The sequence below is a fragment of the Oreochromis niloticus genome, linkage group LG7, assembly GCF_001858045.2.
Source record: "Oreochromis niloticus isolate F11D_XX linkage group LG7, O_niloticus_UMD_NMBU, whole genome shotgun sequence".
NCBI lineage: Eukaryota > Metazoa > Chordata > Actinopteri > Cichliformes > Cichlidae > Oreochromis > Oreochromis niloticus.
The window spans coordinates 55665998-55691082 of record NC_031972.2 but is presented as its reverse complement, the minus strand read 5'-3'; the positions used below and the strand labels follow the sequence as shown (position 1 = coordinate 55691082).

The following is a 25085-nucleotide window of genomic DNA, read 5'->3' as shown; positions in this document are numbered from 1 at the left end:
TGTGTGAGATTGAACTTTGAATATGCTGACATAATCACTGAATGGCCTTGCATGTGTCTAGTTTGAGGAGGCTTGTAACCCAAATGAAAGGGGTTGTGTGAGTCATGTTTCCTGTTGAAACTGAACTGTTGAAACTGGAATGAGTTAGTGCCGCTTTTGATACCACAGTTATGGTATTGAATGATCCTAAAGATCCAATAGGAGAGAGTTACAAATTGCAGGAGCTACAGCCTAAAAAGTACTGCCAGCTTTTTCCTGAGCCTCTCAACAAGCCTTGATTGGATGACGTCAGCTTTCTACCGGCTTTCTATTATAAGCCTAAAGTAGCTCTTTAACATAAACAGGTGCCTGACCATGCAAGGTTCAACATTTGACCACAAGAATTATACATTTAATGTTAAACAGTACAAAGAACTGGCAGCCTGTCCAGTGTGTGCCTCATCTCTCAGCCTATGACAGCTTCATCTCTCCCACAACACCAAATTGGATAAAGCAGTTAAGAGGATGGATGGATGGATGGATGGATGGATGGATGGATGGATGGATGTAAGTAAGTAAAAGTAAGTAAGTAAGTAAGTCCGTCCTTTAGGGTGACCGAATTGGAAGGAAAATAAGTGGGAGGTAAGGAGGATGCTGATATTCTTAGCGTCATAACAGCAGTAGAAGACAACTTTAAAATAGCTTTTATCTAGTATTTTTAACTAGTAAAGTGTAAACATTAACTTATATTTTAATTCTTAGTTAGCATTTTTGGTTATTGTTATTCATCCATGCAAAGGTCTCTTTTATCTTCCCATTGCACTGTGAAAATACAACCAAAACTGGCGACTTAAAACCTTAAACTTGCCTCTTTTCCCACTAGACGCTGTTGGACTTGGGTGCATCTCCTGACTATAAAGACAGCAGGGGGCTAACTCCTCTCTACCACAGTTCGATGGTAGGAGGAGATCCCTACTGCTGTGAGCTGCTGCTGCACGATCATGCACAGGTCGGCTGTGTGGATGAGAATGGCTGGCAGGAGATACACCAGGTAATACACAGTAATGCACACATTACCCTAACACAAAACACATGTTTACCCTAAACCAAATTAACCACAGCCAAATAGCTGAATCTTAAGCCTTAAACCTCTCTTTGAAATCTTGAGGACATAAAATGTCTTCACTGTAATGGTTTTGGACTGTTCTGTTCAGACATGCACACTTGTATGCACACACATACACACAGATAACATTGTAGGGCTGTGTACAGACTGTTTTTTGTTTTTGAAAACCTGTGACTCTTTATACAAAATCAGTTTAACAAAAGCATTGTATTAGGTATATATACCATCAAAAAGGCATGAGATCTGTACAATAGAGGTTTTGGCTAATCTTTTAAGACAAACACCACTGTTGTATAGCCAGCGTAAATTGTCCACATAATGCTAGATGAGTCCAGGCTCTTATGTCACCTCTGGACAACTCACCAACATATGTGTGAAGTGGGTGCGAATGTAAGTCAACGAATAGCTGTAGTAGGGCACACTGGGAAAGCTGGTGAGAGGGGAGATCAATCTGAGTTTGATGAAGTGTGTCTCCCGGTGCGCAAATAATCTGCAGGAGTGTCAACAGAACTCTCTGAGCACAAATTGCCTCCAAAAATAACAAAAAGCAAACTGAGCTACTGTTTATACATAACTGAGGCTCAGGACCTGTGGAATTTGTACTTCCATTTGTTTGGGACAGTCATTACCGCAGTTATATTGAGGTATTATGCACATATACTTATGTACACACATATCTTGCTGGCTTTATGGAGAAGTTCATGTCATATTTTGCACCTACTTCCCTCCCTCCTGAAACTGTCCATGGTGCTGATTTTGTTTTTCTGCTTGTTTTAATGATGAATATACCTCTTCCAAAGCATGTGTAAAGAGTACTCAGGTGGAAAGACTTACTGAGTCTGATTGTAGACCTTTTATAAAAGAGTATAGCCATGAACAATAACTGTATAAGAAGACCTGGAAAGTAATATCCTAATTTATAGAAAGCACATTATTAAACATGGGTTTTGGCCAAGAAAGGCCATGAAAAATAAGTGATGTTACTTAAATTAATGGGTGAATTGAAGTGCTTTTAACCACTTGTTGCCTACTTTCCTAGAAAATATGCAGTTGTGTCTGAGTTATTACCAACCTAAAGTGGTTGTAAATACACATTGAGTCATTTATGGATACTTTTAGTGTTTCAACAGTATTTTTTACTATCTTTACTACTTGTTTACTATTAGTAGAAATAACCCCCGCAAAATATTCTATAATTTTAGATATATATTACATGTTGGCCTAGCAATTAATTTAACCCACCTTTGTACCTACCAGTGGAGAGATACAGTGTTCCTGTATCACTAAAGTGTAGAATGTTATTTATTATTATTATTATTATTATTTATTTGCAATGTGCAGCCAACATAATGTTAGACACACACACACACATATACAGGCTTGTCACGCCCTATAAAGATAATGCAGGATAGTCCCTATATAGTGTTTTTATTTGTGTCAGGATTTTTATGTCTGAAAGTTCTTGTATGTCTAATGTTGAATGGCAACATAGTAACAGAATCAAGCTTAGTGTATTTGAATGGGAACCTTCTTAGTCTGTACAAATGTTTATGGCTTTATATTAGGAGGCGGGCTTTGTGTATTCCTCCTGTGAATATAATAAGAAATTTGAAGTTAGGACCAAGAGAGGCGCGGATCATTAAAGAGGGGCTGCGTGGATCATGTCAGTATCTGTTTGCCTGTCTCCCGCACAAACCTTTTTTATTACACATGTTGACATGAATTTCACCTTCATCTGTCTGTTTTTCTTTTTCTCCATAGTTACTTAGACAACATCGCTCAAGTGTGTTTGATCTCAAGGTCTTGCAATTATTCTTACTTGGAAGTTATTATGAGCAAGATCAAACATTCTCAATTTGTTTTTGATTGCAGAGATTAGTTAAAGTGAACTTTGTTTCCAAGGATAATAAAGAAAATTAATAAAAGTCTTAAACGAAACGTAAAAGTTATTTGTGAACTAAACCAGCCTTTGTGTGAGCGTTTTATTAAACATGTCAGCTCAAAGGAAGCTCGCTGTACTGGAAAGACGAAAAGGCCTCGTACGCGAAGGGATATCTAGATGCTGTTTAAGAGATTTTATGGCATTCACTCAGCCTCTACATTTCTGTAGTGAAATGTCAAAACAGTCTACACTTACTTACTTCTCAAGCATACTGCTTGTACAAAGCTCTTTATCATGCACTTTTCTTTCAACCATTCACACAAACACTGACACACCAATTACAGCAGAGAAACTTGGAGTTCTGTGTTTTACCCAAGGACACTTGAATGAGTGTAGAATAAACGTTTTACTGTTTTACTGCATTACTGCATCTGTGGTTTTGTGTATGGCCTTCCGGGGGCCTGGCCACGCAGCCCAAGAAAGACATCCACAAAGCAACTTTAGTGCAGATTATGTTAATAACCACATCTCACCAACACACACCTTACCTTTTAAGGAAGTGGTGTTAAAAAGCAATTCATGACAAGATTGTGTAAAAGAGTTTAGTGAAATCATCCAGGAAGTCTCTTTGCTGAAAATATAGAGTATTTTTTTCTTTGACAAGGGACAGTTTTAGGATAAGAATGCAAAGATGTTTTTGCAATTTTTTTGTTCTTATGTATGTTTTCACTGTTACCCAAAAATAGAGAACATCTAAGAATTCTTCAGTCCATCACGCTTTTACCCAAATTCCTTCCTTTGAACTCTCCTTCCACATCTCTCCCCTTCTCTATGCCCTTCCGAGCATTAGCATTCCTTGGGCATGTATTGTGTACAATAGGATACACTGCAAAAGGGCTGATAACCAACAACAATCCCAGAATCATTTGTGCACATTCGCACTGCTGTCACGCACTGTTAGCGAGACAGAATACAGAAGTGAGAGAACAATTGCTGGGGAGAGTCGTGTACCTCTTTGTCAGTAAGGCGCACAAACTGCAGATTTGGAGACAAAAAAGAAGAAGGAAAAGATAGAGATTAGATGAAAAGTTTATTGCTCAGAGTTATGTGAAACAAGAAGCAGAAAAAGTAGGAAAAGGCATAACTCGTGCCAGAAGAGCTTTACAGATTTCATTTAGCCTTAGGTGATACAAACAAGATTTCCTCTTCTGTTTAGAAACTGTTAGCATAGGTGAGAATATTTTTTAGAAAGGAATTAGCTCAAGGAAAAGCATGGGCTGAAGATTAGCTTTCAACCATTTAGATAATTTGTAGAAAGACATAGAAAGATATGCTTCTCTTGGTATTATGATTATGATAAATTCAAACTATTCCAGTATACAGTTGTATGTTGTGATGAAGAAAAGATTAAGGTTACATTACATTAATTTGGCCATGTTAAAGAGAGACTTTGGGGCATTTAACAAGCAACAAGTCTCTGTTACCTTATTGGCAAAATTGGTATATTTGCCTGTTATTTTGGACTATTTGGCAGTCGAACAAAAATGTATGGTGTGCTTTAGTTGGTGACACCCCAATTAACAAGTCAGACTGGAAACAGTATTTTTGTACAGCAGTTATTGCCCTTTGGCTCTCAATGAACCTTAAGACCTGAAAATTGACTAATTTACTTATTTGGCTAAGTTGCAAATGCAGATTGCATCTGTGGTTCATTTCTGGACTGGCCACTTTGTCATTCTTTAACACATTTCATTTCCTTACACATATGACTGTTATCCCACTATCCCACTAATTTGCATTCTTTTCCCAGAGACCGTGTTTACTTCTTTTTGACTCTGTTAGTGTAAATGTTTTATGTCTGTCCTTTCAGGCATGTCGCTATGGCCATGTGCAGCACTTGGAACACCTGCTATTCTATGGAGCCGACATGAGTGCTCAAAATGCATCTGGAAACACGGCTCTGCATGTGTGTGCGCTCTACAACCAGGTACAAACACTTGTTTCAGGAAAAAAATAAATAACATTTATGGACTAATTCCTTGGAGAATAGAGGGAATTGCATTTGTGTTGTAGGCCTGTGCGTTACACAGTTTACATCCAGTGCAGATGTTTAGTGCCAGTACAGTAGAGAAATGTCACATTCAGCTGCAAATCAAGGACATGGTGGTTAATGGCTCTTTGATGCATTTACATTATACGGCAGGCACCAGAGCTAGCTTCTCAGCTGAGAGTGTGTTGGCTTTCTTAATAAGCTTTAGACTAGTGATTTTTGTTGTCTAAAAAAACTGAAATTATACATAAATATTCTATGAGGAATAACTCAAAAATCTTACACTGTACATCTTCTGTCTGTGAAGTAGGTCTGAGAAATCCAGCATGTAACTTTAAGCACAATCCTTTATTGGACTTCATTGTCATGTTTTTTATATCGGTAAATACTCAATAACCCATAAGGATGAAGTAAACAAACATATGCATAAAACAAAAAAACTATTTCCAAAGGGTTTCAGATCTTTTCAGACACTTGGGAGCCAGTGCATTCATGAGTCTTCTTGGTTAAGCCTCTACAGGCTTTACACACCTGGATTTGGTCAGTTTATTTTAATCTTCCTGACAGATCCTCTCAAGCTCCATTTGCCCTTTGGCTGCACCAGTCACAGTCAGAAACTTGTCCTGAAGCCATTTCATTGTTGTCTTGGCCTTTTACTAATTGATGGAGTTCTCTTGAAATAGTTATCCTTTCAACTGCCCCAATCTATGTAGAGGACTTCTAAACCTCATTTAGGGCAACTACTGGGTTTTTGGTTGCCTCCTTGACCGTGACCCTTCCTCTGAGCTACTCAGTTTGGCTAGGAATGTGCTACAGGATCCAGGCTTAATCTTTTTTCCGAATTATTGAGGCCTTTGTGGAAGAATCAAAGGATAAGATATATCCTTGCTCTGATCAGTGCCTTATTTACCAGTGTGAACTGTGGTGCCTTTACAAAAACAGGGTCTCCTTTTCTATACTGTACCCTACCAGCTGAATACCATAGAGCATGCAAAAGGTAAAGGATCTGAATACTCTGATGATATATTCTTTCAATGTAAGTATTTGTCTATGCCTGTTTTCCATGAATAGTAGAAGCAATGATTGTGCTACAGCATTGAACCCTGTGCCACTCAACTTTCTTGGTCAAGGACATTTATTAAACTCAGAGACTCCAGAGATGTTACTTACAGTGTCTGTAAAGTTACAGAACAGCCACCACGCTGCATCTAGTGTTTGTGTCTGTTTGCAGATTCGTCGAAACCACAGCAATAATCCACCTGGTAATTTTCTCCATTGTATGAAATTTGATGCCAGGCTAAAAAGGCCAACTGAAGAGAATTGGTCTAAGTATGATTATGCCACTGAAGTGGGCAACAATTAGCGATATTTTATCAGTTGGGGGTTACTAATACAGTTTGTATTAAAGTATGCAACTGGCAGGGATAAAATGTAATTTAATTCTTGATGCTTTGAATTTAACTGTGGGTGAGTGCCAGATTGTGTTTCTTAACAAATCGCATCTAAAGACGCGTTTGAGTCTGCTTATAATTGCCATACAGCTTCCATGCTCTGTCTATTGCTCTTAACGCTAAGCCAGCGTTTCTAATGCTGAAGATGTCAGTGCAGCACATATAAACTTGCCATTCACTTCTTTTGGTATACCTTGCTGGCATCGGGTTGGACTTTTGCCTTCACAGCAGTTTTAATTCTTTGTGGTGTAGATTCAATAAGGTGCTAGAAACATTTTCTCAGTGATTATTACTGCCATGATAGCATCACACAGTTGCTGCAGATTTACTGCATGTCATGTGAATCTCCCTTTTCAGGCTTTTTGAGTACAGTGAACACATTGTCATATTCAAGACACCAGTCTGAGATGATCTGAGCTTTGTGAGATGGTTCCTTTCCTTGCTGGAAGCAGCCATTAGAAGATAGGTGTGGTCATACATGTAGATTGATGGACATGGTTCAGGCAGACTGAGGTATTTAAAAAGTGCGTATTTGGTGATGGGGTTTTTTTCCCCCAATCTTCTATTGTCTGGTTTTTGTTGGCTCCGTTTCCTGTTTTTCAAGGAAAAGGTTTTCAAAGTTCTCCGTGTTATAACAAGTGGATTTTGAGCTCCTGTTGCCTTCTTATCAACTCAAAGGAATCTGGCCATTCTCCTCTGACCAGCATTAACAAGAGATTTTTTCCCAGAGAACTGCTGCTGACTGGATATTTCCTCTTTTTTAGACCATTCTCTGTAGACCTAAAGGTGGCTGTGTGTGAAAATCCCAGTTGATCAGCAATTTATGAAATACTCAGACAAGCTCGTCTGAAACCAATAACCATACCACCTTCAAAGTAACTTTCTTCGCTGTACTGATGCTCAATTTAAACTTCAGCTGGTCATCTTGACCATGTGTTAATGACTAAGTGCAATGTACTGCTGAAATTTGATTGGCTGAGCAGTTATAATGTGTCCAGTGAGTACGTATTCATAGATAGTTTAATTTTTAGAAGAAAACTTTGTCTGACAGACTAGGCATTATATACTTATTTAGCAAATCTTACTCAAACAGTAAATGGTGCATGTAGGGCACTATTTCCCACTTCGGGTTTGCACGCATTAAATATTTATGGCAGGAGAATTGTGTACCAGTGTTAAATAAGCTACAGTTTCCATTTCTGTGTTAATACATATCACCCAGTCTAATTTCACTGTTTCCAACAGTTTCAGATAATTGAAAACTTCTATCAGGCTATAGTAAGATAGTAAATACTTGTTTATAGAATTAGTTTGTATTTTGTTCTGGTAAAACCAAACAGAAAAAACAAAACAAAACTGCACAAATCCAAGTATAAATCTGTGAATACGTGCCTACCAGCTTTCATAGTGCCGGATGGCTGTGAGTCTTAGTGAGTTTGACATCTGTGTAATCTACAAGAAAACCTGAATCTAGCTTCAAATCTAGATGTAGTAGCTTCAAATAAAACAATATTTTAATAACAACAATAATAATAATATTAATAATAATGAGGATAAATGCTTTATGTTAACGTGCAGTATTTCATAATATGAATGAACAAGAAGTAGATTAGGGTAGTGGGAGATGAGGGCAGTATAAACCAGAATTCTCCTGAGCAAACCATGTAGCTGTAGAACAGCCATGTGCTTTTTGGTTTAACCCTTTGAAGCCTGAACCATGAAAATTCAAATTTTTGAAAATGAAGAGTTTATTGAACCATCTGACAAATTTGTTTAAAAAAAACATGAAACTGGAATTTCCATGAATGACTTTTGAATTGTATTGTATTCGCTACATCTGGCTGTGCAATTTATTTTGTTTTTTCAGGGGAAAAAAAATCACAGTGATGATGTAGAAGTGTCAAAGAACTGCATGTATTAAATGTGATACACTAGGCATTAAGGGGTTAAGGCTTCTCAAAGAGAAGAAGCTTTTGTACAGCTTCGCTGGGAAGCAGAGAGTTGATTAACATTAAATAAGTGCTTTCTCCTCTCGCTTTCTCTCTCCCAAATGAACAAGTGAAACGTGTGCACGTGTATGTGTGTGTTGGAATGTTGTGGTTTAACTTAGCGCCGCGCAGCTAATTTCAGTTGTGATCATCAAGATTGTAACATCCCATTATCAATGTGTGAGTGTGTGTGTGTCAGTGGTGAACACAGTATAAATACTTAATACTTATTGTTTGTAACACATTCATGTGATTTAAGGCATTTCATGTTCACTGCTCAGAAGAGTGTGTGTAATGTATTACTCATGTAGTGGGAACATGGACCTGTTTACACAATAACATTGTCATATTTCTCTTTTTAGACCAGGAAGTTCCCAAAACATCAATCATTAAAATTTAGTATGAAAAAAAAAATAGTATGAAGACTTGGTTTAAGATTTAGGTCTTTACCTGACTTGCTCTGAATTAGAGGTTTCATCCATCCATTTTCTCCTACTTAACCGTTTCAGGGTTACGTGGGGTAGGGGGCCCGGAGCCTATTCCATCTGTCACTAGATTTAATGCACCCATGGAAAATGTATCGTTTGTCTTATTTTTCCAGCGTTTTTCTTCTTTCAGCAGTGAAAATATCACGTAGCCGGTCACTGTTCTTTAAAAGGGCTAAATAAAAAAGCAATATCTTGACCTAACCTTGTGTAATTTGAGGGCCGGTGACTTGGAAGATTTTAATTGTATGAAGGTGGTATTTTGCATGACTGCATTAAATATGCAGGAATGATTGTGGGATATAATAATTCTCAGCCTGTGACCACAAATGTATTCCAACATCATTCCTACTTTGTACCTTAATTATGAGAGTGGACTTTTTTTTCTTCCTTATTTTTTTCATCACTTCAAAAGAAAAAAAAATCAAGGTATAAACTGAACAGTGGTTTTGAAAAATTCCACCACTAGCAAATAGTAGTTAGCTATATTTTCAGGAAAATATTGCCAGTATAGAAACTCATGTGTGCCTGCTTTTGAAGAGGGGGAATGCAGCCCCAGACAGACTGGGTAAATAGTTTAATTTACAGTTACTTGTGCAACTTTTTTTTCTGCAACTTTAAAGTCTTTAGTTTCGTAATGGATCTTGTCCAAGCTCTTGTGATGAGGACGGCTGTTATCCTGCCACTGGAGACGAATACGACATTGAGCTGATCAATCCCAGGAAAAGTGTGTCCAAGCGGGGTTTCAGAAGGCCAAAAGCAGGCCTACATGAATGATTATGCGCAATAAAAGTAAGAAACGCACTGCTAGAATCAACTGGGAAACCAGTTGCTCTAATTTCAATAGATCCATACAGATGGATGGACAGAAAGATGAAGATGGAAGATGGAGTTTGCTGAATAACAAGATTCAGTAATCATCAATAAAATGTACTTGAGCACTGCTCCAAAGGTCCTATTCTTTGGGTCTGACTGGCTATTTAAGTTACTTAGTGGGCTTTCAGCTTGGCAGAAGCAGTGAATGAAGGCAGGGCTCACATGCTTAGGAGGTCATGGGTTTAATGATTTAGAAGGGACAAAGTACTGTAGAAAATGGCAACACTGATGAGTGAAATTAAACAGAGGCTGTGCAAGACACAAACCAATCTATCCACAGCAGTCAGACCAATGATATCCTGCTAGACCAGTAATTATTATCTTGTTGTTGCACAGAAGAAGAATAACATATTAGCTTGATACAAATGTTTCAATTTTAAATCCTCTTCGATGTTAATCACAAACAACTGTAAAAGCATGCTCACTTTTCAGTGAAGGACGCCAGATCTGCTGCTTCAATTTTAAGGGCAGAAGGAATCCTCAAATCTATAAACATGTCTGTTAGAGGAACCATCTGTCACACTTTTTACACATGACTGACCTGATCGTTAGTGAAGAGTACTTGACTTAAATCACTTCTGTTTGCATGTCTATGAATCTAAAGTAATCACATCTAACAAACAGCAGTGAGAACTGGAATATGGATTGTTTTAGGAAGACTTGCAAAGAAGAGGAACACATGTGGTCCACATTGTAATTAGACTATGTGTGTGTGTGCGTGCGTGTGCATGTGCATAACGACTTTAGGTTAATTAGAACACACGTTTGAGTCAAGACACATACTCAAGGTTAATACCAATATAACATGCATGTTTATCTTGCAGGTTAAATGCCAAAGTTGCATTAATAATAATAATGCTAAAGTTCAGGTCCACCTGGTCTGTGTGACAGACACTTATTATCACTGCTTTCTATCTCCTTATAGAGACTGCTTGGAGAAGTTTTGAAACTCTTGAACTAGCCTGGCCTTGTTGTGTCATTACTAGAAAGACAGACTGTGGTGCCTGTTATACTCTAAACGACCTTCACATAGTCAAGGACAAGTTGAAATGATTGTATCATAGCTATTGTGACTCGCTTGATTGTGTCTTTGTATCTTCCTCTGTTCTTTCACTTGTAGCATCTCTAACCTTGATATATATTCTCCATTATTCTCTGTTGTCACACCAAAGAGATGATGGAAATGTATTTGTACATTTTTCATATGCACTTGAAGGTCTGCGTGAATGAAAACCTGTACCCATTTAGCGTTCCTCGAAGAATGATGATTATGAGGCTTTAGACTGAAAAGTGTCTGCGTTTATTTACCTGTGTATGTGTGTGTGTATCTGTGCGTGTGCAGCTGCCTGAGGTATGGGTGATTAGCATTACTTAATCTAATAGCCCTAGGCATTTATCTATATAACTTTTTTGGCAGTTTTAGACTCAAGTGTGTTTTAGATATTAGCATAAAGAGTAATCATATATTATGCATATAACACTCGCTCCGTTTTTAAATATACCCAGTGTATTCACCACCAGTGTTTACAGAGACTTTTCATATTTCTTTGTGTTTCACCTGGCGTCATGCCTAATATACAGCTCAGCTCAAGGTATGATCCATCACATCCCCCGCCAATACTAGCATCTGTGTTTTACCAGAAGAGGGTGCTCCAGTGCATACAAGAGTGGATCATCTGCTATAAACAGCCTGAAGAGTAAAACCACATGGATGTATTAACTGAACAATATAATAAATGAATCTGGGTATGCATGTTCCTGAATGCGTGTGACTCACTAAGAGTCACTAGAGTCACTTTGCTGATTTTAGCGAAAGGCTAGTCTTATTAATTCTGCTCTCTGTGTTAAATTACATATCGACCCTCAACCAGCCAGCACATGGACACACAACCCCCGTCAATTTACAGCTGGGCTTTTGTGCCTGGGGGTGTGTACTCATTTACACACAATATGTCACACTAGTTCTACACAGAGTAAAACGGAAACTTGTTGTTGTGAACTAATCAGGAAGTCTGCTCTGTAATTGTTAGGATTCCTTCCTCTTCTTCTTCTTCTTAAACACTGTTTTGAACTCTAATTAATCTGTTGCTTTTCAAACAAGCTATATATTATGTTAAATACCTTTTCCAACCACCTACAAAATGTCATGCCACAAGTATTAGTGGGACAACTTTTTGTTTACTACATTTACTGGAGCTTCCACACTTTCTGGCTGATATTGGTAAATGTACTCATTTGAGTACATTTGAGTCCAAAGACTTGTGTGTAGCGCAGCCAGGCTCAGTGCAATTAGTAAATTCAGAAATGGTATCGCTGTCACAGTAAATTCAATGTGTACTCAACATTTGCTTAGATGGAAACTTCCGAGACATAATACACAAAGTCATAAAAATGCAGTGATTTATTGAAGCATTTACAAAGTGGAAACATTTATATGGAAATACAGTATGTGAAGTTTGTACAATTACAACATACATGAAAGTCAATATTTGGGATGACAACCTTTATTCTTGAGCACACCCTAAGTCTTATAATTTTGTTTACTAATCTTCAGAAATAATTCTCCAGCATTCTTGAACAGTACTTCAGAGCTCTTCTCTGGAGTTTGGCTGTCTTTTGTTCCATTCTCTGTCAAGATGACCCCACACTGCTTTAATAATGTTGAGATCCTTGCTCGTTTTCTGTCAAAGTTGGATTCATCCCTCCGTGTTGCCACTGATTTTTAGTCCGGTTCTTGTGTAATTTGCTAACTCTCTGCCCTTTCTCCCTTATTTCCTTCCTTAACAATGGCTTCTTGAAAGCCACCCTTCCACTGAGACCATTTCTGATGAGGGCTCACTGAACAGAAAATCCATCAACTAAAGGACCAGATGCTTCTCTCATGTTCTGTTTCAGACTTTGTTGGATTTTTTTTCTCCATTTTTTTTTAAAGATAGGACCTTCAGATGCTGTTCCATCTAGTGTAGTTTTCTAAAGGCACACACCACGCCAAGATAGGTTAAGTTTCTATTAGTGCTTTTAAAAGCACCGTCTTAGTGCAAATATACAAATTATCTGTCTGCCATTTTTAGTAGATTTGCTCAATAAATGGGAACAAATGACTTGACTGTAAAGTGCCTAAACATACAATTTGAAACTGGGTCTTTGCTAAGTTGGCCGTTACATGTAGATACATTTATACTTGAATGCTGTGCTGTCTCACTGCAATGATGTGGATATAGGTGGGGATTATTTCACATATTGTGGATACATGAATCTGTATACACAGTCACACTATAAGGGGCTGTCTGTCTTGGGTTTTAAAAGCCATAATGTAGATCAAGAAATTTTGGAGTGAAGCCTTAGTGTCAGGGCTAGACTAGTAGCAGTTATGGTTGAGGTTACTGTATGTCTATAGGAATAGTGTAAGCCATCTGAAGTGATGGGAACATGGCATGTGTCTGTGGCTAACTTCTCTTTGTAACTTTAGATCATATTTTTGTTTAGATTCAACCTGAAGCAGTCAAAGTGTTCTTCCACCAACATTTCTCGTCATAAAATAGTGTCTTAGTTGTCAAAAACTTGTTGAATTCAAACATGCCTGCCTTGTATTTTTTTAAAAGCACCTCATGGAACGGGCTTCTTCCTGAATTCACAAATTCATGTTTTAGCCACAGGCGTTTCTCAAGAGACATTCTTGTTCTTTTTTTTACACTGTCACCTCTGTCAGACTCATTTTCAAACAGTTTTCTGAGTCTGTTTCTTTTAGAAGTGATCAAAGAGGTTGCTTGTAATGCTGCCTCTGGCAACCACTGTCATGCTGCATAGCACACAAATTATTATACTCCTCTTGATATTTGACTTTCTAAAACCATGTCCAAATCATGCAAAGTTTTTCATAGCAAATTTGAAATAATTCATCCTTCCTCCATGGCGTGATGTGCTTTTCTTGGTCTTCCTTTTTCAGTAGCATGTGATGTCAGAAAACAGATTCTAGAGACATACAATTTTCTTTGGCCCATCTCTGATACGGCCATTAATGGCTGCACTGGTTAACAGACGAGGAGTTAATTTTATACTTAGGTGCACTTTGTCTGATCTGACATTTAAAAAACTATCTTTAATGCAGACAGTAGATCTGCAGCAATTTGTTAAACATGACTTATACTTCTTAAACTGTCCGTGTCTAATTGAGAGGACAATTAGAAGCTGCAAAACAGCATCCATAAGTGCTTCAAACAATCAAATGTGTAAGTGATTGTTGTGTCAATCTAGAATCTGTGTTTGGGAGTCATCATGTGTATTTGTTTGAATATGTGTATGCTGTTGCATACAATAGAATGAAGGACAGTGACATGTAATACTCCTATAGGTAAACACACACAACTCTCTGTTGTCCTTCAGGAGAGCTGTGCACGGGTTCTCCTGTTCCGGGGAGCCAATAAAGAGATAAAGAACTACAATAGCCAGACTGCTTTTCAGGTATGTGAGGTATACAAAAAGTCTACACACTAGTAGGTCACAGCTAAATTAACTGAAATATGCAACCTAATGTTGGAGTCCAGCCTTTATAGCTGATGAAGCAGAAAATTGATACTGACATACTGACATTTGTTTTATGCACATCAAATATAATTTGCTTGTACATAATGGAGGCTGGTCAATGTAGTGATATACAGATTTTTAAACATCTCCTTCAACAAAGTGCTAGAAGTGTTGAATATTTATTGAAAAAGTTAGGACGGAAATGTTTTTTCATGTTGCTCCTTTCCACTTCCTGTACTTTTCTCTGTTCCCATTTCCAGGTGGCTATTATAGCTGGGAACTTTGACCTGGCAGAAATCATTAAGGTCCACAAAGCATCAGATGTTGGTAAGTTGACAGCAGTAGTTTCAAGTGAACTTGTGGTTCCTAGGGTATTTAAAAGTAGAATCTGAGGCACAGTCTTCAGCTTTCAGGCCCTCTTCTGTGGAACCAGTTTGGATTTGGGAGTCAGACACCCTGTCTACTCTCAAGATTAGGCTCAAAAATTTCCTTTTTGATAAAACTTATAGTTAGGGCTGGATCAGGTGACTTTGAATCCTCCTCTAGTTACATTGCGAAAGGCCTAGGGTGTAGGGGGCTTGCCATGATCCACTAAGTGTTCCGTCTTCACTCATCTCTTTTCACTCACCACACCGCTCTGCATTTAAGTTATTAATGATTATTAAACTCCGCCTCTCTTCTATAGTGTGTCTTTTGTCCAATCTCCTTGCCCTCACCCCTAACCAGTCATGGCAGATGGATCCTCCCTGATCCTGGTTCTGCTTGCAGTTTCTACCCGTTAAAAGGGAGTTTTTCCTTCCCACTGTTGCCAGGTGCCTCCTCATAGAGGGTTGTCTGATTTCTGTATTAATGTGGGCTTTTCCTTACAATACAGAGCGCAGAATTGAGTGAATAGAATTGAATTGCATTATGTGAAGGTAGACTTGGAGAGGCATCAAGCTCGACCTAGATAGCGAATAAGGTCATGGAAAGTGATTATAATTTAAATACAGTGGAAAATACAAAGAAGAAGAAGTGAAGGAGATGAAAATGTAACAGAACTGGAAAACGTTCCTGAGGATTGTTGGATCCCTGCTGAGTTTAGTAGTTTCTCTCTCTGAAATAAAATACAGGAAAACTCTGCCATCTGGTGTGAGCAGGATGTAATGCCTCTGTCTTGTTATAAAGGCATTGTGTCTCTTCTTACATTCAGCATGCTGAAATAGGAATTACAGTGAACTTTATAACAATTGCATTTATTTGCTAACAAGAAGTCCAGTGATCCCTTTCTGTATACTTTTTCATCTTATTCTGTATTTGATCCTTCAAACTTAAAATATGGTAATTGCTAAGATTTATAAGCCACTTCAGTAGATTAGGAAATCCGTCTTAAGGTTTTACTGAAATGCCAACAGTGTATAATTATGTGTAATTTTTCTTCTTAGTGCCTTTCAGGGAGACTCCCTCCTACACCAACCGTCGACGTGTGATGCCTGGCCCCCTGCCTTCACCCCGTTCCTTACTTCGTTCTGCAAGCGACAACAACCTGAACGGGGACCACGATCACATCCATGCTCAACCAACCAGAGAAGCCCGTGGCCGCCAGGGTCACTCCCCCGTCCCTTCACTACGCAGTCTGCCTGCTTTTGGGCAACAGCACAGCAGTCTTGGAGAAGTAAGCGAAGTTGCGCAGATATGAAATGTAAACCCAAAAAAGAATGAATGCATTCATAAGAAATTGTGAAGGAGTAAAAGGGAAGGATAATCTCAGGGAAGGTGACTGATGTTTTACACATGTTTTATATCAGAGTCGTCATGGAGAGATCCCTGACAGCAGTCTCCAGAGTACTGGCAGCTCCAGATCCTCCCATTCCCGTTCACCGTCACTACATCACATGCATGAAGATGACAAACCTGTTCCTAGACGGTCCCACAGCCACGGCTACCCTCATGGGCATGGCCCTCGTGGAAGACTCAGGTTTGTAATAACCTGCGTTCAGTTTCGTTTTTTCACTTCTGCTTTTACTCAACTATATACATTAGCAGAGCGCTTCATAAAAAAAGGTGAATCTGTTTTTATTTCCTGTTTCTAATTCATGTCTCACATTTGTCAGTCTTGGCAGCTATTCACTTAAGTACATCATTTTTTATTGCCCTTGTGATTTTGCTAGCTACTTTGATTTTTAAACCTAATTTCAGAGAGCAAAGAGCCCCATGTGATGTGTCTGAATCACTTGTTAGTCACCAGGCAGCCTTCTGCATCCTATTCCATCTGCTACAGTCTGCTGCTTGTGATAATCATGATATAATATCAGTCAGTACAGAATCTTGTTTATTCATTCAGGCTTTGACATGTGAAAGTCCACCCTGGCTACAAAACTGTGTATTGGATCTAAAAATGTATGTTAATAATGTGGTAGTGACAGATTGAAATACAGATCGGTTTGAGTTCCATTTGGTGTAGCTGTTGGGTGGCCCATGGGTTGTAAGGGTGCTTTGGTATGATCAGTGACATGATGAGTGTTAGGCATAAATAAAAACCCTGTTTATGTAACAAGCCCATCTGCGGTATCGTGCTGGAATCACAAATAACATACTTCAGATGTGGTATATGTAATCGTACGTGGAGACACAACCACGTGCACAGGTCAGAGACAGACAGATGGAAAGGGACTAATAATTATCACCACCGGGACCAATTGACAGCTGCCAATGTGTGTTTGTTCAGATGTTGGGTTGTGTGACAGATACTGAGAGACAGTGGTGACATTCTGAAGCTACATCTCTGAGTAATGTCACCTAGTTGACAGATAAATACAGCAGATGAACTGGTGCTGCAGGATGCAGGGACGCATTTCTTCTCCTCTGAACCACCAGACAAACTGCACAGTAAACCAGAGCTCTGATCACATCTTGAACCAAAAGATTAAACTGGTTTGCAGACACTTGGTTTGTTAAGCTTTTTATTATGGTCATATATCAGCACAAGATCACCTACATAGAGCGCCCACCTAATGCGTTTCCGCGATGCCGCACGCTCTGTGCAAATGTACGTGTGTTTGTGTGAAACAGCTTGATGTCTGACAGGGGAATTGCATTACGGACACAGCTCCAGCCGTACTCCCCTCTCCTCTAATACTCTCTTGTCACTTTACTCCATCCATCAAAGAGACTCACACGCGCACATTCACAGGCGCTCACGTTTTTTACCTCATTTTCTGTCATTAACACACAAACACGCACACACTGCTCCATAGTGTTGTCATCCGTCTGCAGTTTGCAGCCAGAGAACATTCAGCATAATCTGCTAAATCATATAAAAGACTTGCACGCATCACTAAACACTAAAACTCTAGAGTCTAAAGTGTATGCACTAAGTGTACCACAATCAAATAAAATGAAACAAATGAAGTGGAATACATGAAGTAAATTTAGTTAATTAAAAAAAGTCTCCCCGTATCGTTAACGTACCTTCCACTCTTTCTGTCAAGCATGTTATGTCCAATAATGATAGCAAAGTAAGTGCGTCCTTTTTTATTATATCTGGTGCTGCGTTAGCATGAACAGCCACTGACAGAGATATACATCTTGTCCTCACTGTGCACAAGGCTTACATAAAGTGACACAAAAGGGAGAACGATGAAAGTAAAGAAAAATGAAATATAGCAGCCTTCTGTACGCAAAAAGTTGAGACCTTTTTTTTTAGTGTGCCATGGATTAAAGTGAGAATGTATAAAAAGCCTAAAATGAGCAGCTGGTCTCCATGGCCAGAATCTGCGCCCAAGTGAGACTGATGCTGTCCTTGGATATTTTTTTCTGTAATATTTCTCCCTCCCTCTCTCCGTTTCACTCTCTGACCTTCTGTTTATGCCCGTGGTAACTCTAGAGGCATTATGGGTGCCAGGGGAGTGTGAAATTAGTTGGCCAGTCAACAGCCCACTCTAGCAGGTTCCTGTGGAACTCACCATCACTTCCTCCTCCTCACGTGTGTGCAGTGCTGCCAGGATTTGGCTACCCTTCAGCTAAAGGTTTAGATGGAGACAATAGAAAGGGTAGACTTCTGTTTTTTAATTTAAAGATCAAAATCTAAGCTGTTGCTACGATTATCACTCCAACTCCAACTGATGTAGTAGACAGTATGATTAGACATGATTCATGATGTTAATATGATAATATGGCACAGTTTTATCGGGACAAAGCAAATTTGACTCTGTCGTAAAAGGTTAATTGGCTACTTGCCCTAATGGGCTGACAACACAAAGGGATAATTAATCATCAAGAGTGGAGCATTGTCTCGTCAGTGTCACTGTCAGAAATTGGGATGTTGAACTGTGCACCTGAGCTCTCAGTTATTTGTCTGGGTTTGTAAGAAAGATTTCAAGCAGCCAGATAGACACTTTGTGAGTGGATGAGTCCATGTTATTCTGCTGAGCAATAGATACCATATTTGATCTTTTGTATCCAACTTTCCCCGCAGTTACAGTAGGGAAATATTTCGTCAGTATTTATTTAGAAGTGTATGTATATGAGATGCCCTCTGACCAGGGTACATTAAATAAGAGATGAAGCTGTTCAGTTTTTCGGAGCCAAGTTTGTTTTTTAAAGCTCAGCCAGCACAGGCTCAGTTAGATCGTTGCTTGGGCTGTTGGTTGTTTCCGTCCTTTTTTTTTTCTCAACTCACGGGAGTCTAGGGGACAGTTTATTTTAAATAAAAATTCAGTCACACAATATTGCCAATAGTTAATGAGAAAGAATTGGTCTCATTTCCCTGCTGATATACTGTATAATGACCATTATGTTACGAATAAAAGTGAGAGGTGTGCTGCTCCCTTCAACTTTGAATTACTTGTTCTGTTACTGTTCTCCTCACCTCTTTTTCAACTTCTATCCTTCCTTTCTATGCATTAGTCACACCAGACACTGGCGGTGTGAAGATTATTCATGGCACCTCAACACGGCCATAGGCCCGAGGTATGCATAGAGGACAGGAAAAGGGTAGAGAAACAAAAAGGAGGAAATGGAGTGTTGAGCTTGCTCTGCTTTACCTGTGGAAAATTCATACATCAAAGAAGGACACAGGGGAGAGGCACTGATCTTTTAGAGTAATCTAACACAGATCCATTTAGCTGTTTCTCTTCCATCTTTGTTTAAAACAGTACTGCCCTCTGGACTGGGTTAGCCACACAGTAATTCCACATTATGGTAATTTCATGCAGTATTGTGCATTATGTGCAGTCATTTTAGTGTTGTTTTGTGTTTCGAAGGGCAGCACTCTCACCTCACAGCATTAAAGTTCTTATTTTGAACCTCCCGGTTGGTTGCTCCAGTTTCCCCCCACATTCCAAAGTCATGCATGTTAGTTTAATTAATAGTTTTAAATTAGTGGTAAATGTATATGTTAGTGTGAGTGGTCGTTTGTCTCTCTATTTTAGCACCGTGATGAACTAATTTCCGGTCCAAGGCCTTCATAGCCGATCTTTGATTGGATAGGCTTTTAAAAAACTAGATGTATGGCTTTCATTTTGTTAAATGTTCAGAGTCAGGTCAGTATTCATCAATAATGTAGATGTGGTTTACTTTTAGCTGGTCTTTCTCCAAAGCTGTTGGCACTGATCTGTAACATACCAGTTCTTCAAGTAGCTTAACCTCTGTTCAGCATGCTCTGACACTCATTCATGGTAGCAGCTTGATAATTATGATAGCCTTGATGTTGTTCCCACTAGTCACATCCTCCAGCTCTACTTGGGGGTTTCTGAGGTGTTTCCAGTTCACATTCAATATGTAATCCCTTCACTATATTCTAGGGCTGCCCCAGGATCTTCTCCAGTTTATGTCCCCTTAAGGTTTTAATACCAAATTCTTTCAGCATACATTAGTCCTTCATCTTGTCCCTGAGGGTCCAAAAACCTGTGAAGGAAACTTAACTTTGCTGTCTTGTTTTCTGTCAGTTTCCGGAGCTCATGACTACAGGTGATAGCTGAAATTCTGATCGGGTCCCTTTTCACAGTACAACACCTGTATCGCTGCAGGTGCCACATCGATGAGCGCTGGCAATCTTTGTTGCTGTTTTAGGCTGACTCGTGAGCAAGGCCACAGGATACATAAAAAATCTGTCATTTCAGTTAGGAATAAATTGTTTATCACACTTTTTTAGCTATAATCAAGGACTTTCATGGCTCAGTGAAAGGCCTCGGTTCTCCATATTCCCTTCGCACCTTTATAGAAACATGTTAAGGTGTTCTTATAGAAAACGTCCTCTACAATATAGAGCACATCACCTATCTACAGGCTTATGGCCCATTGCCAAGCATAATGTGAAGGAGTTCACATGCGATGTAAGTTACTATAAACCATACCTCCCATACTTTATTTCATATCTTGGGTAAATTTTATATTACAGTGAAAAGTGAATAGCGATTATTTTATGAAAAGACGCAAGACTCTCATTATAAGCTAAGGGTTTGTTTAGCTGAGCTCCTCCCCCATATGAGATTGAGGCACAGTTTAGAGTTATGTGTTAATCACACCAGTTGACTCTTGGTTCTAATTTAGCTTAATGTTAAAGACCCTGCAGAGCATAAGCTGTCTGTGTACAAACAGATTTGCTGTCTAAGACCTTAATGTGTTCTGCCCAGTGAGCACAGTCCAAATTCTGCTTTGGCCTTGACAGCCATTAACACTCCCATGTTGCCCAGGAAAGAATGAGAGAGCATATAGCATGTCCGTTCATGTGCATTAAAGCAAAGGACAGACTGATGATCATTAGGATGCAAAGTGTGATGCTGATTATGACTCTGTTTATAATGAGCTCATCTCACCTTAGAGAGCTGTGCTATTTGAGGAAAAAGCCATTTACCTGAGAAGACAAGGCAGTCATGTGAGAAAATGCTACACTGAGGCAGCTTAGTTTTGATGGCATCTGTAAAAATGGCATTTGCAGTTGCATCTTTGGAGTTGTGCTGGGATTTCATGCAGAGAGACAAACTGAAAGAGCTAGAGTTATTAAAAGCTGTTCAAATATTAATCTGTTTTTTTAGCTGTCTTTGCAAAAAAACCCCAAAACAAATCAATCCTAATTAGGGATCTGATAACTGGCATGGAAATGTTTGCACTTACCATATGCAGAGCTTATTCAATTTTTTCCTCGTACACTGAAAATTAAAATGACTTTTTGTAAAACCTATACACTTTTTCCCCAAAGGGTTTTATCCCCTGAACTGGAGTGTAATCACTGGGATAACATTTATTTGTGGATCTTATATTATCTGCCATCACCTTTTTTACTGTATTTTCACATGGAATAAAATCATACTAAGTGTCAAGGTCAGTGTGATCTGTGTAAACTGAATTACTGCAGTGTCCTTTTTTTCAATCAGGATGTAACTTTATGTAAATCAAATCAAATATTTTATGACAAATTTACAGTTTCAGTTCATGTTTTTGACTCTTCAGGATAATTTTTTTTACCTGAATTTTCTTCATCTCAAATTGATAGTTGCCATCGTAACAGAGACAAATCCTGGTGTCCTAGGAAACGATGAGTATCCATCATACTGTAGATTGCATTAGGGGTTTGTGCACAAGTGCATGCTTAAGGGTAGATGTAATGGGTCCTACATTTGTATTTTGCTGAAGCTACTCTCAATATTGCAGCAAAACAAGAGAAAAGAAAAAAATTGCATTGAATGTTTTTGATGATATGGACTCTATAGAGCTCCAGAGAAGAAGAGGACCCAGCTGCCTTTGCTGAGTGCTGCCACTCAACAGCACATGGAAAATCAATTAGAAATCCCTTTAACATTTTTAAAGAATAGTCAACTTTTTCTTGTCTGTGTCATCTCAGACTAATTTTAGAAAGCTTATTGATACCCTCTTCCAGGAAGCTGTTAAACAATATTATAACCGCGGAGAACACAAAACAATCTAGGATATACCCGAAGCAACCAGTTAACTAATTCTTGCAATGGAAATTGCTTTCTATTGAGAAATGTTGATATAGAACATTGACAACAACATCGAGAAAGTAGAAAATGTAATAAAAGCCATTTAAGCTCGTCATCAGTCAGGCAAATCAAAGCTTGGAATAATTTATTACAGCAGAAGAGTATAATTACAATTTGGAGTTTGGGCTCCAAGCTCGTCACTTCCCACAAACATAATACACAAACAAATTGGGAAGTGATGAGTAAACATCCCTCCGGTGCCTACAGGTGGATGGTGGTGTGCTGGAGGGGAATAAATAATGCAGCAGAACCACGAAGCAGGGGAGCAACACCAATGACATGGCAGAGGGGAACATGGGAACTTTGCAGCTTAATTAGACCACTAAATTTAGAGCGTGTGTTTGATAAATTAGGTGAGGAAAAGTGACACAAAGTGAGTCTTATGTGTGCAGTTCAGCTGCAGTTGTCAGCTTGACTTAGCTCATCCACTTTGCTTTTTCTTTTTTCTTTTTTTTATTTCAGGTTTATGGTCATTAAGATTTGTATCTGAATTTTTTAAGTGCCGTTTAAACCTCATCCTTGGCAACTAAAGCAAGTCATTACAGGCAAGAGAGAGGGAAGAAACCGCTCCAACATCTCCCTTCTGTCTGACACATACAGTAGATAATATGTGTCACCCAGGTCCGGTCAGTTTAATTGCAAGGACCAGCAAAGGTTAGGCTGTGTACATAACCTCACAGTAAGTGTAGTGGGTGGGAGGAGGTATATATGAGTTATTGAAATGTATGAAATGGTCCTTTAAGGGTTTTTTTTCCCACATCTGTGTCTTTCTGACATAGCCTCATCTCCTTGCTTCTCTGATTGTGCATGCTTCCTCCACTGTGCACGCTGCTGATGTTCAGTGCTCGGGCTCTGACATTAAAATGCGGCAGCCATTCTGGGCCTCAGTCCCCGCGGTAATTGGAAAGCCGTCAGCGAGCCGTTGTTTCGATAGAGAGGGAGGCAGAGAAAGAGAGGCTGGGTCAGATGAGGAGAGCAAGAAAAGCAATAGAGAGTGGGGGCGAGAAAGAGACAAATAAGGCTTGAAATCAGGGAACGAGTAGATCGAAGGATTTAGAAATAAGAGGAAAGGGCACATGAGGTTGGTGAAGGATCGAATGAAGGCTATAAAGTGACTGATACAATATGCTGAGGGAGAAATGGCAAAAGAGTGAAAGAGAGTGAAAGTGATGAAGAGGTTTAGAGATTTCTTGTCTTTTAAGTAAATGTTGCAGAGAGTAGCATCAAGGTCCTAGTTCAGGGCATAAGAAAACCACTTGTTACAGTAAAAATACAGTCTCCTGTCTATATGTGCAACAGAAACAAGAGCATCTCGGATTAGTGAAATACCATTTTAAGCATTTGATTTTTATTAATCCCCCATTTGTGATTACTATAGATGTATTGCATGTTGTTTTTTGACCTATGGTGAAGCTCTGATCAGACAAGAGGCAGAGTGACGCTGAATGCAACTTACAGAGCAGTGGCAAAGTGATGAATGAAGACTAGGCGGAGCTCTGCTGCTGCTGTATTAGAATTCACCGCCAGAGAGAGAGAGAGAGAGAGAGAGAGAGCAAAGATGGAAAAGGAAAGAGAAAGAATGAAGATGCAGCAGGGAGAAATGTTGAGGAGAAGAGGGATAACAGGGTGAAATGAAGGCGAGAGAATGGGAGAGAGAGGGAAAGGATTTGAGACGAGGGAAAAGAGGGAGGAGCGACAATTAAACCAAATCGGCTGGAGCTTTTTGACCCCCACCCCACTGCACACAAGCACACACACACACACACATACACATACTATCACTGCCTGCCTCAGGGAGCCATGGTGCGTGCACGTTCGCAGGCAGACAGGCAGGAGATCAATCGTGCTCGGGGACGAGTGTGTATGTCTGTAAGCGACGTGTTAGCAACATGCTGGTGGCGGCATGTGCCGTGCTAGTGAAGGTGCAGTGTTAGCGGGAGCAGAGGGGGCTGTCTGTGTATGTGCCTGTGCGCACAGCTAGAATGCACATAGAGGGCTTGTGGTGTGTGAATGTGAGCGAGCCGTCAAAGGGGAGGGGAGCCACGGAGCAAAGCAGCAGCAGCAGTAGCAGCAGCATTGCCAGAGTGCGTGCGAGCGTGTGTGAGAGAGCGTGTATGTGTGAGGGGTGGAGGGGAGAGGAGAGGCAGACGCGGCGGGACTCCCGGGAGAGGGAACAGGAGTTGGGGAGCAAACCCAGCCTCTCTCCTCCACAGCAGGAGAACCAGGACTCAAGGACGAGGCAAGATCTGTAACCCAGCCTGGAGCATCTGGAATTGGGGACGTATGGGGGATTTCTGTCCCTTTCTGTAGGGGACTTCTGCTGGACACCCAACTCAGGATGTGTTGGACTAAGGGGAGGGGGCTTCCAGACGGATCTGGCAGAACCACACAGAAAAGGAAGCAGTGCAGTTCCTCTAACCGTTATGTTTCTGCTTCTACCTCGATTAGGATGCGAGGGAGAGGGGAGAGATAGAAGGAGGAGGTAAAAGAGAGCAAGGAGGATACTGTCTATTGCTATTAAGGAGGGAAGAGAGGGAATAAGAAGAAGGGAAAGGTGAGGTAGTGGCTGTGAGGGGTGTGCTCTCCACTGATGACTCTCCTATGGAACATTGACTATTGACCCTTCATTGGCAGGTGCTGGAACTTGTTTATGAATCCCTCCCTGGCCACCATAACAACCAGGGGGTGTCACCAGGTTTCTGTCCCGCTGACGAACATGTCGGTGACCACAGGCTTCAGTTA

The 25085-nt window shown here is 39.7% G+C and overlaps 1 protein-coding gene across 8 annotated transcripts in view; it reads left to right on the top strand.

The window, feature by feature from the left end:
• The window catches only part of shank3a (SH3 and multiple ankyrin repeat domains 3a), a 219970-nt gene that overhangs the window by 132634 nt on the left and 62251 nt on the right, over window positions 1–25085 (top strand). For all 8 annotated transcript variants that reach the window (XM_019361525.2, XM_025908705.1, XM_025908703.1 and 5 more), the window contains 6 exons: window positions 863–1030; window positions 4858–4974; window positions 14221–14298; window positions 14622–14688; window positions 15786–16015; window positions 16149–16318. In XM_019361525.2, the coding sequence (XP_019217070.1) occupies window positions 863–1030; window positions 4858–4974; window positions 14221–14298; window positions 14622–14688; window positions 15786–16015; window positions 16149–16318 (830 nt within the window). The remainder of the gene's footprint in view (window positions 1–862; window positions 1031–4857; window positions 4975–14220; window positions 14299–14621; window positions 14689–15785; window positions 16016–16148; window positions 16319–25085) is intronic.